We start from the raw sequence: 11,502 nt of genomic DNA, 5'->3' as shown, positions 1-11,502 counted from the left end.
CTCGGCTGTTTTAAGCATTGAGTGAAGTTCTCCAATGGTTTTGTCCCATCCGTTCATGTTATAATTTAACACGAATGTGTCGAACCTTTTCGACAAAGAGTTAAGGATCAAATCCGTTGCTAACTCTTTTGAGATGGGACAATTGAGCTTGGCGAGGCGATCAATGTAACTTTTCATCTTAAGTACATAAGTTGAAACTGGTTGATTATCATCCATTCTACATGCATGCAAGGCTCGAACCGTTTCGAACCTTTCAACCCTCGATTGCTTAAGGAACATTTCCTTAAGTTGAGTAATCATGTCGTACGCATTATGGTTTTCGAAATCCTTTTGGATTTCGGGAACCATAGTCGCCAACATGAGGCATGACACTTGAATGGAATCTTCCGTGAGTTTGACCCAATTCATATATTCGACCTCACTACCCTCTTCCGGTTCTTCGGGGATAGGTGTTTCCAAAACATGATATAATTTTTCTTGTTTTAGAACTATCCTTAAATTTCGGAACCAATCCGAAAAGTTATTGTGGTTAAGACGGTCTTTAGCGAGAATAGATCGGAGAGAGACATTTTGGACGTTAGGGATTATGTTGTCGTCGACGTGTGCGGCCATCTGCAGAATTTTAATTAAGTTCATTTTAGTGTTTTACCTTTTTAATTATTAATACCCTTTTATATATATACCAAATATAATTAATAATTAAAATCTAGAATCCAACGATAAACCCGACTCCGGTTAGGTGACCTTTTTCCCATTGTCGATTTATCAAGGTAGTTATTCATAACAATTGCAAACCCTTTTGCAACTTCTAGAGTTTATGGGACCGGTTCGAAATCATATTTCGTGTCGGCATGTTTATCCCATCAACACCTATTAGACCCCATGTTTGGGTGACCCTCTTCACATGGTTCTAATTTAAGTCGTCCTACTTGTATCAACTTGTAATATTAACATACAAATGGTTAGGTGACCTTTTTCCCATTTATATGCCAATATTACCTTAACATATTAATTTACTCTTACGCGGTTAGGTGACCTTTTTCCCACTAAGAGCTTACTAATATGTTAAGCGTTATACAAAAGGATGGTGTTTAACTTATTATCCTTAATTTTAAAAGGGATTTTTAGTTTTAATAATTCTAGTTGTAAAACTTTAAATCATGTTCTAACATGCATTTAGTAACACGATATTTTGAAACCATTTTTCAAAATTCTAATTTATAATAAAGCCATTTTATTATGGGCGTGAGACGGCTAGTTAATAAATCCATTTTATTAAACTATGTGTCACGTAATTACCGATAATTATTAGAACCCATTTTATGCTTTGTTAATTAATTCTATGTGACGAAGTTGATATCCTAATATCTAACAACCACACAATCAAACAATCAATTAACAAGCATACACAATTATACTAGACACGAGCCACTAAATTAGACCACACTTGTTAGCCGAAACAAGTGTGTGTCTTAGGTCCAATCCTAAGGGACACATGACACATGGATGTTGTAGCTCCCACTCGATCCCGCATCCAAATGCTTCGAGCATCTTCTTCAACCCCGTTGTGATCCATTGGGCTTGAACTTGGGCCTTAGCTTCCATAAGCTTCCATTTGGGCTCAATTGGTGGGCTTAGGTCCTTTTGGGTTTGAATCCCTTTAATGGGCTTGTGAGACCCATTATCACCATACCCGGCCCAATTAGGCCCAAACTTCCAATTTTGCAATCTTCTTTATTTTACAAAATAAATGTCCTAATACATTTTTCTATAAAATAAAGATAATACAAATAACCTATTTATTACATACCCATATGAATAAATAATTACAAAATTACAAAATTGCCCCTAATTAATTATTACAAACCGAAACTTGAATAATTAATTACAATCACAACATCAACCACAAACAAACATCCACTTGGTCTACGGCTCGGTCTAGTATTAACAAACATAACCCGTTATGTTTTAGGAACCCGTTCCAAAAACCCCTTGACTTTATCGGGCCTAGCCCAACCCAATTTGGGCTTGACCCAATAACGTGATTATGGGCTTCGGCCCACATGTGCAAAACACATGGGCTTCGGCCCAATTAAAAAACTCATGGGCTTCGGCCCATTTAACCAAAAATGGGCTTCGGCCCATTTAGCTTTTTCCCTTTTATGTCCGGTTAGCCCAATAACCATATCCAAGTGGGCTTCGGCCCAAAATCACCCGATTTGGGCTTCGGCCCATATACTCGGTTTTATATTTTTTTTTTTTTTTTTTTTTTTTTTGAACAAAGCCAAAAACAATAACAAGATTAAATACAAAAAAAAATATCATGCATGTTAATTTTTTTGTATAAAATCTTTCAAGGGGAAAAATATAAAACCGAGAACCCGAAGCTTAGTTTCCCGTATCCCGGCTCTTGATGCCATTTGTTGGGTTTCCATAGAATTTATAAACTTAGTTAACCATTTAACTAGTCACAATTAAGGCGGAAGCGTGATATTTACAAACTAAACATATGTATCCATGTGTTTATATATGTATATGTTCATGAATAACCTAGTTTATTCATGTTATAAGATTACCAATAATCTATTTACTAGAAACCCGAAGCAAGGATCAAATGATACGGAAAAGCTAAACTATCAAGCTAGTAAACACTTACATTCTTAACCCTTTAAGAGTTTAGTAGATGGTTGAAGAAGATGATGATGTGAATGTTAGACTTTCAAAGGAAAACCCTCAAACGGAATATACCCCGAGCCTCCAACACACACCGAGCTATGCTAGGAAGCTTGAACACGAAAAACCCGAGACCCGAGCCTTTCTTTTTCTTTTTGGCCGTAAACCAGAAAGAAAGAAAGGAAGAAGTTGTTTTTTTATGTTACTTGAAAGTGTTTATATATTTTTGATCATGATCTTTTCTCATCATCACATACCATCATACTAACATGGTGTTAGGTTTTGGTTAGGTTTTGGTTAAGTAAAATACACTCAACCTTGTGACAAGAAATTGACCAAGATATGGGGTGTGGGGCCCACCCTAAAACCGGCCCCAATAATAATAATTTTTTTTTTTTTTTTTATTTTATTTATTTTATACTTTATAAAATATATAAACACCCCATCTTTTATAAACCATTTTATAAAAGAATACATAGTTAAATAATCATTCCAATAATAATTATTTGAATAAATAAATTAACCGATTAATTTATTTAACACTTTCAAGTAAATATTCAGAAACCCGAATTTCTGAATGTATCGTGTTCTGTATTTGTCTTATAGATCTTATCTTAACAAATACATAATTGGTGTGTGTCTAACTCGTTATTGGGTATGACCCGACTTGGATCAAACATGACTAGCCACATTAACCTAATTATGTGTCTCGGGCATACGGTATTCCAACAGGTTTCTCATGCATTTGACCCGAATTCACGTGTATGGGTCTCATTAAACCCAGATAACCTTAAACGCGTTATAACTCACATTATATTAAAAAATAATCTCACCTTGATATGAAAATCTTATAAAACTAATATCTAATTTTTTTAAGAAAAAGATATTTTTTATATTAAGTAACAATTCTATAGTAAAAAAAGTAAGCGGGTCATGAGTTTTACCAAACTCATAGCTTTTAAACGGGTTATAACATCTCATTTATTTGTGAAACCATTTTATCATCAAACCCTAAGTATATTATTAACATACTTACAATAAATAAAATTAAAATCCAAAAAATATAAATATTAGACACGAAAAAGAAACACAACCCCCGTAATACGGGGGATAAAAACTAGTATATATATATATATATATATATATATATATACTCAAATAAAAAATCATCTTTTGTTAATAAATAAATTAACTAAATTTCTTTGTCCATTTATAATTTTTGTATTAATGATATTTATTAAATATTAAAGCTGGTAACGTATATTATAATTTATATCATAAATTTGATCTTAATTTTGTTTAATAAAATGAATATCAAAACTAAAATACTAAAATATATTATTTTATCAAATATCTTATATTTATATAAAGTTAAGTATATAACAACCAAAAGAACTTAACGAGATATTCCAATTTTTATTTAAGATATAAAAAAAATTAATCATGAAAAATAATATGACCAAACTGACCTTGTCCAACTTAATATCTTAACATGTTAGGAAGGTCATTTGTGTATTGTGTACAAATAAAATCAAAATCAAGACATATACTGTAAGTAAACCGCAAGTACTGGTTTCTAAAATCTGGTATAATATTTTCAAGAAATAATCATTAAAAAATAACAAGAATGTTTTTTAGAAAAAATAAGTTTTTATGTTCACTGTTTTAATGGTCCTCGTAACGTAAGGCTGAAGGTAGACTCGAGGCTCTTCTTAGCACCAGCATTGGCAGGCCCTTGCATCATGGCCACAAACTCGTTGTAGTCTATGCGTCCATCCTATTATACCATGTAAATAAATCGTGAGCAAGTACTCGTTTAACATTCTTACAGACACATACGCATAGTATTAAGATTTTAAGAGAAAATCATGAAAATAGCCAAATATTATTTGTGTGCCAAAATGATAATAAAAAATAAAAAAGTCAGTGACTATTTTATTAAAATAGGTGGTTAACGAGGCTATTTTCGGATTCTGTGAATAAGAAACTTACATTATCTTGGTCAATGTCTTGAATCAATTCTTCAAAGGGAACGTCTATGCCAAACTCCTCACAAGCTTGTTGAAGTTCATCGGCAGTAATATAACCACTTCCGTCCTTATCAAAGTAAGAAAACGCCACAAACAAATGATTTTCTTTTTCTATTTTATTCATATGCAACATTGCAGCCACGAATTCTCCATAATCAATCGTTCCACTATTATCCACATCGGCCTGAGTCAAAATTTGAGCAAGTTTGACCATGAGAGTCAATATTTTTCCTATTAATATATGCAAAAATAACTCATTTTAGAAGTAACTGAACTTAGGTCTTACTGCTTGCATTAAATCATATATTTCCGACTCCCTAAGGTTAGCACCGACTCTTTTTAATCCCTCCTTAAGTTCATCAAAAGTAATGTGACCGCTGTCATCGGTATCTATCATCTGAAACATTTGTTTCAGCCCGGCTATTTCTTCTTCTGATAGGCTCTCTGCTATGACCTGCATCAAGTTTGTGTGTTTAATAAACACTATATAACGAAGACGTGTGTTGACTTTTGAAGTCAACCTACTCTGACCGCCATTTTCTTGAGCTTATTCATGGCTAAAAATTGTTTCATTCTACTCAAAACTGCAGAGTCAAGAGGCTTGTCTGGAGCCACACCGTCAACTTGAACCCAAGGATGGCCTGAAAAAAATTAAAATTTTAAAACAATAATTTTGTAACGAGGGTGCTTATAACACTATAACTAATCTATTAAATATGGTTACAGAAACTATTATTAAAATAACAATAACAGTGGCCAAATTAGTTAAGTACTTGTATTATAAGTCCACATATTCAATTCCTGAAACCGACAATGAAGTAGGAGACCCGATAATCCAACTGTACTCAATAACCAATATGTTGACTCGTCCAGCGAGTCAAAAGTTGACTAATTTGAATGACGCATTATGAGCCTAGTTTATGAAACAACTAAAAATTATTTGTACTTGAATTGATGCATAATTATTAAAAATGTAACAAATTCATAAATAATGATTTGTGAGACTCACATAAAACCTCATGTGCAGTTAAACGCCTTTTTGGGTCTTGGTCGAGCATTTTTCTCACTAGATCTTTAGCATCATCAGAAATGATTGGCCACGGGTCAGAAGAAAAATCAAGATCACCATGCAATACTTGTTCAAATATTCCTTGTTCGGTTTCTATAATCAAAAAGACAATTTTTTAAACAAACAACTATAACTTTATATTCCCACCATGGGTTCTATGAACATTCAAATTATAAAATTACTTCACATAGTTAACTACTCACCGGCCCAAAACGGAGGAACCCCACATAGCAAAATGTAAACGATCACCCCGGCACTCCAAACATCCACTTCCGGACCATAATTCTTTTTCAAGACTTCTGGTGCAACATAATATGGACTTCCAACCACATCATGAAATGTTTCACTTGCAAAAAAAATTAAAAAATAAAAAATGGTCTTAAAGTAAAATGTAGTACATAAAATTGTATTAACTGTGATATAATACCTGGCTTAAAGAAAACCGACAATCCAAAATCAATAGTTTTAAGAACCGCATCCTCTCTTTTATTCATAAACAAAAAGTTCTCGGGCTTTAAATCCCGATGCATAACACCCATAGAATGACAAGCCTCCACGACCCCCACAATAGTTCTCGTAAGTTCAGCCGCTTTCCGTTCCGTATAATGTCCACGCGCAAGAATTCTATCAAAAAGCTCTCCACCCGCACACAACTCCATAACAAGATGAACCGCTACATTATCTTCATATGCCCCTTTAATCGAAATAACATTCGGATGCTCAGCTAAATGATGCATTATTTGAACTTCCCGCCTCACATCTTCCACGTCATCATCGGTTAATAACTTCCTTTTTTCAATCGTTTTACACGCGTATAGTTCACCTGTACTTTTGTCTATACAAAGAAACGTTGTACCAAATTGCCCTTGTCCTAACTTCTTCCCCAATGTGAACAAATGTTTCAAATTTCCGGTTTTTCTTTGCAAGACGGACTCGGTTCGGAGCCCTGCAGTCGTGACCCGTTTCGTTTTCTTGGGTTTTACTAATTCTTGATCTTGGTTTTGTTTCTTTTCGGGTTTTGGGATCTTAATTTGCTCCGGTGGTTTGTGTGGTTGTTGTTCTTTAACTTCTACTCCATTAGGTGTCGGTGGAGGTTCGTCCGGTGATCGGGTCGTCCAAATTGCATCTGAAACCGATTGAAAAAACCCGTTTTTTGAAAAGTTCGGTCCAGCACAAACATTCCCCATCTAAACCGGACCAGATTTCACTGCACTTGTTCGATGAAACAAAATTGATCATCAAAAACAACCAAAACTAAATAGGGTACAAACTACAAACTAACCAAACCGCTCACGAGTTACTTGAATCAGATCGATAAAAAAAACTCAAAACAAACCGAGCCAAGTTCAAACCTCAAATAAAGCTCGTTTAGCTATCAAGCCCAAACTCGAGAGCCTTGTGTATTCTTAAGTTTTATTCTTTTAGAAGCCGGCTTTAGCTCGTTTAAGGTATTGCACATGAATACACGAGCTTGAGCTGAGCTTAGGCTCATTCAAGGTTTTCTTATAAAAAATAATTAAGAATGTCTATAAATTAATAAATAAATAATGATAATAATAATAATAATAATAATAATAATATTAATAATAATAAACCAACCGAGCCCAAGCTCGAGTTTAGAAAAAAAGAGCTAAAAACGAGCCAAACTCGAGCCTAAAACTAAATAAGTGAAACCCATTACAACAATTATGAGCAGATGATGACAACTAGCAAGAATCAAGAAACTAACATATATACAGCGATCAACTGAGCAATTTGATGGTTGTTAATATATAACCCAAATAATAAACACCCAAATCTAGTGAGATCAATCGTACGTTATTCATATTAAAGTCAAAGCAATTCAAAATCATACATGCAAGCAAATCAAGAATACTAACCAGGTATTTAGCTTCTTCTTTTTATTATTATTATTTTTAATTGGAGTTTAAGGAAGTGGAAGCAAGAAAGAAAGACCCAAATGTTGAAATGTTGAATTATGGTTATTATTCGTTTTGATTTACGCGGAGACTAACGGAATAATAATAATAATAATAATAATAATAATAATAATATGTTGAATTGAATCTTCTTCTTCTTCTCTTCGCGGATTTGTCTCTGTCTGTCGATCCCAGAAATTACGTCTGATTGGATTGAATTGATTTGATTATTATTAGTATTATTGCTTGAATTTATAGGTAACGGGTCAATTTACATGTTTATTGCTTATAGATATAGATCTTTCCTTCTATAACTTTAACTCTAATTTCGTACTTTATATACTTGCTAAAACGTGATTATTAATTTCCGTTTATAAATTATTAAGAGACAAGAATATTTTAATGAATGGACACGGACATTTAAACGAACCAATTCATTGAGAAAATGAGTATTTTTGTTTTCGTTTATGGTCGTTTGTTTGTATTTTAAATAAACGATAATGAATGTTATATAGGGTGGGGTTAAAATAAGAAGTGGAGTTTGTCTAAGAAGTGTAAGAAGTAATCTGGTGCGTTAGATATGTTGATCTGACGGTGGATATGGAAAGTGTGTTTTTTGTTCGGTGTGTTTTATTTTAGTTGTGGTGTGTTTTTTGTTCGGTGTGTTTTAATTGATATAGTGGTGAGAACAAGGAAAATTAACATATTCTTGTTCATTTGAACAATTCCATTTGATTCCATCTTTTTAAACAAATCTCATCGGGCCTATGCTCAAGAATGTAACGAACGTGACAAAAACCGACCGAATTTGCACAAACGTCAGGTTTTACCAACACTCGCGTTTTACCGACCGACGCCACACCATTGGTCCACCTCAATGAATAAACGCGACTTCTGTTCATGCTTGTTCGTTTAGTTAGAGGAAAGATTTTTTTCATGTTCGTCTGTTTATTAAATAAAAAAACATAAATGAACTTTTTGTCAAGCGGTTCACTGAACGTTTAGTTCGTTTGCATGCATAAATGGGTTGAATCACCATTAAGATTTACTAATGCAATTACTACCCGTGTTAATGAGGTTAACATTGAAGTTATATTGATGTCAACATTAAACAAGAGTTGTAATGAATCTAGTTTCAACTTAATAAAGCTTGTAAAAAGAGCCAAACATACTGAGCATAGTAAGTACTACTTTTTGAAGTTTATAAATACTAATTTTCTAGTATGAATGGAGTTTAGGTGTGTCTTGTGAAACCTAGAAGTTTGAGTTTCTAAACAACATCACCTTGGACTATTTTGTTGTTGATTATAACGTTCTTTATTAAACTGTGTGAATATGAATGGTTAAGAGTATAAGTTAGAAGAAAATCAAATGTTGCATTATCATTATCATGACATTTTTATATCCATATCAGTTTTATAATCACAAACACCATCCCATGTGTCTATATAATTAGAATCAACTGTTCGAATGGAGCATCTATGACAATATGACATACTCCTCACAAGCATGTTGAAGCTCGTTATCGGTAACTGGTAGTATAACTGCTTCCATTTTTATAAGTTATTCGCATTCAACGTTCTAGCCACGAATTCGCCACAATCAGTTGTTCTGTTACCGTCCCCATATGCCTGAGTCAACATTTAAGCAAGGTAGACTATGAGATTTAATAGTTTGTCTAATTTATATATTTTGGGAAAATCACGAAATTAGAGAAATTTGACAAAACAAATTCCAAGACAAAGATTGACTTAAATGAACTTTCTCATACAAATCTAATGAGAAATAGTGTAAACTTGTTTGGAAAAACAAATTTACACTATTTTGTATCTCTAATATGAAACTTTTAATTTATATAATTTTTTACTAACAAACTATTTTTAATTTTATATACGGTAAAAAGCCAATATGGTTATAAAAAATATATGTAAGAAGTAGAGAGGATGTCAAAAATGTATATACATGTAAGAATGTTTGTAGATTTTTAGAAATAATGTATGTTGAATGATGGGTGAAAAAATTGAAAAGATTAAAAAGCATGTGTTTATGGGTGTTTTAGGCTTTATCATTCAAGATGATATGCTAACCATTTTCTTGAGCTTATCCATGGCTGAAAACGGCAACACGCAACTCGCAGAGTCAAGAGGTTTGTCCAGGGCCTGGCTAGCAGTTTGAACCCAATGATGGCCTGAAAAAAAAAATAATAAACAGTGTCACCTTTTTTTTAAATGAGAATACATATGATTTGTAAGACTAACGTAAAACTTCATGTGCAGTTAAACGATTTTGGGGGTCTCGAACAAGCATTCTTCTCACTAGATCTTTAGCACCATCAGAAATGTTGGGCCATGGATCAAATGAAAAATCAAGATCGCCATGAAGGACCTGTTCAAATATACCTTGCTTTGTTTCTACAATATAAATAGATATATTTTTAAGCAATCAACTTCACATTTTTAAACAAAAGTTGCAAATTTTATGTAACTTCACATACGTGACTACTCACCGGCCCAAAATGGAGGAACCCCGCTTAATATAATGTAAACGATCACCCCAACACTCCAAACATCCACTTCAGGACCATAACTTTGTTTCAAGACTTCTGGTGCAACATAATATGGACTACCGACCGCATCATGAAATAATTCACCTATAAAAAGGAAACTATTAGCGTCAATCCATCAAAAGTTAATGTAATTTAAAAGTGATGGACATTCGATACAAACCCAATTTTAAATAAAGAAGATGAGACCCGCATAAACGCATTAACCTATTATTTTTAGTTTTTATTAAGTAATACACAAAGTGGTTACATGTAACTACGTCGCCTTCTCATTTATATTTATCCTCAACTAATTCTTATGCGTATTAAAATTAGCTATGTATTATGCACAAGCATGTTTAAGTTTACCCGGCTTAAAGAAAACTGACAATCCAAAGTCAATAGTTTTAAGAAGAGCATTTTCTCTCTTATCCACAAACAAAAAATTCTCAGGCTTTAGATCTCGATGCATAACACCCAAAGAATGACATGCCTCGACGACCCCAACAATAACTCTAGTAAGTTCAGCCGCCCTTCTTTCAGTATAATGTCCATAAGTGGTAATTCTATTGAATAGATCACCAGCCACACACAATTCCATAACAACATGAATTGCTATATCATCTTCATACTCCCCTTTAATTGAAATTACATTAGGATTCTCAACTAAATGATGCATTATTTGAATTTCCCGCCTCACGTCTTCCACATCATCATCAGTCAATAACTTTGTTTTGGCAATCGATTTACATGCGTATAGTTCACCACTACCTTTGTCTATACAGATAAACACTTCACCGAACTTCCCTTGGCCTAACTTTTCACCCAAAGTGAAGAAATCTTTCAAGTTTCCAGTTTTTCTTTGCAAGACTGAATCGGTTTGAAGTCGAGCACTAGTAACATATTTGATTTTCTTGGGTTTGACATATTCTTGTTCTTGTTTATGTGGTCCAGGGATCTTTATTTGTTCAGGCGGTTTGTGTTGGACGAACAATGGCGGTGGTTGTTCTTTAGCTTCTTCTTCTTTGTTTTCTAAAAAGTTTAACCCAACACAAGTATTCCCCATCTAGTCCCGCAATCAGTTTCACTACGCTTCCTCGCCAAAACAAATATCTATTCACCATAAAAAACTATAACCGAACAATGAATGGCATCGATAATGTAATAAATTTGATCATAAGTTATACCAACATGATAAATAACCAAATCTATTCAGAGAAAGAATCAAGACATCTCATAGTTTCTTACAACATTAATATTTGTTCATTT

General features: G+C 33.4%; 2 protein-coding genes across 2 annotated transcripts; both read right to left on the bottom strand.

Annotated features, from left to right (window-relative positions):
• Positions 1-4,153: 4,153 nt before the first annotated feature.
• Positions 4,154-7,013, bottom strand: LOC143586831 (calcium-dependent protein kinase 1-like). The gene is made up of 7 exons (XM_077068293.1): positions 6,187-7,013; positions 5,976-6,118; positions 5,713-5,865; positions 5,229-5,344; positions 4,990-5,157; positions 4,666-4,887; positions 4,154-4,450 (listed from the first exon to the last, which is right to left on the bottom strand). Exons 1-7 carry the CDS (start codon positions 6,957-6,959, stop codon positions 4,331-4,333), a joined length of 1,695 nt encoding a protein of 564 aa, XP_076924408.1. The 5' UTR covers positions 6,960-7,013; the 3' UTR covers positions 4,154-4,330.
• A 2,747-nt stretch (positions 7,014-9,760) lies between these two features.
• On the bottom strand, positions 9,761-11,299 carry LOC143586840 (calcium-dependent protein kinase 1-like). The gene is made up of 4 exons (XM_077068301.1): positions 10,603-11,299; positions 10,198-10,341; positions 9,950-10,102; positions 9,761-9,879 (listed from the first exon to the last, which is right to left on the bottom strand). Exons 1-4 carry the CDS (start codon positions 11,297-11,299, stop codon positions 9,761-9,763), a joined length of 1,113 nt encoding a protein of 370 aa, XP_076924416.1.
• Positions 11,300-11,502: the final 203 nt, after the last annotated feature.

The sequence above is a fragment of the Bidens hawaiensis genome, unplaced genomic scaffold, assembly GCF_021521415.1.
Source record: "Bidens hawaiensis isolate Kalapana, Puna unplaced genomic scaffold, B.hawaiensis_p1.1 tig00035002_1, whole genome shotgun sequence".
Taxonomy (NCBI): Eukaryota; Viridiplantae; Streptophyta; class Magnoliopsida; order Asterales; family Asteraceae; genus Bidens; species Bidens hawaiensis.
The sequence above is the reverse complement of the archived record's forward strand: the minus strand, read 5'-3'. Positions and strand labels throughout refer to the sequence as shown.

Coding starts and splice junctions, on each gene's coding strand:
- LOC143586840 (XM_077068301.1), bottom strand. CDS start 11,299: ATGGGGAATACTTGTGTTGGGTTAAACTTTTTAGAAAACAAAGAAGAA. Junction 10,342..10,602: donor GTCAGTTTTCTTTAAGCCGG/GTAAACTTAAAC, acceptor TCCTTTTTATAG/GTGAATTATTTCATGATGCG. Junction 10,103..10,197: donor GGTTCCTCCATTTTGGGCCG/GTGAGTAGTCAC, acceptor TTTATATTGTAG/AAACAAAGCAAGGTATATTT.
- LOC143586831 (XM_077068293.1), bottom strand. CDS start 6,959: ATGGGGAATGTTTGTGCTGGACCGAACTTTTCAAAAAACGGGTTTTTT. Junction 6,119..6,186: donor AAGCCAGGTATTATATCACA/GTTAATACAATT, acceptor TTTTTTTGCAAG/TGAAACATTTCATGATGTGG. Junction 5,158..5,228: donor TCAAGAAAATGGCGGTCAGA/GTAGGTTGACTT, acceptor AACTTGATGCAG/GTCATAGCAGAGAGCCTATC.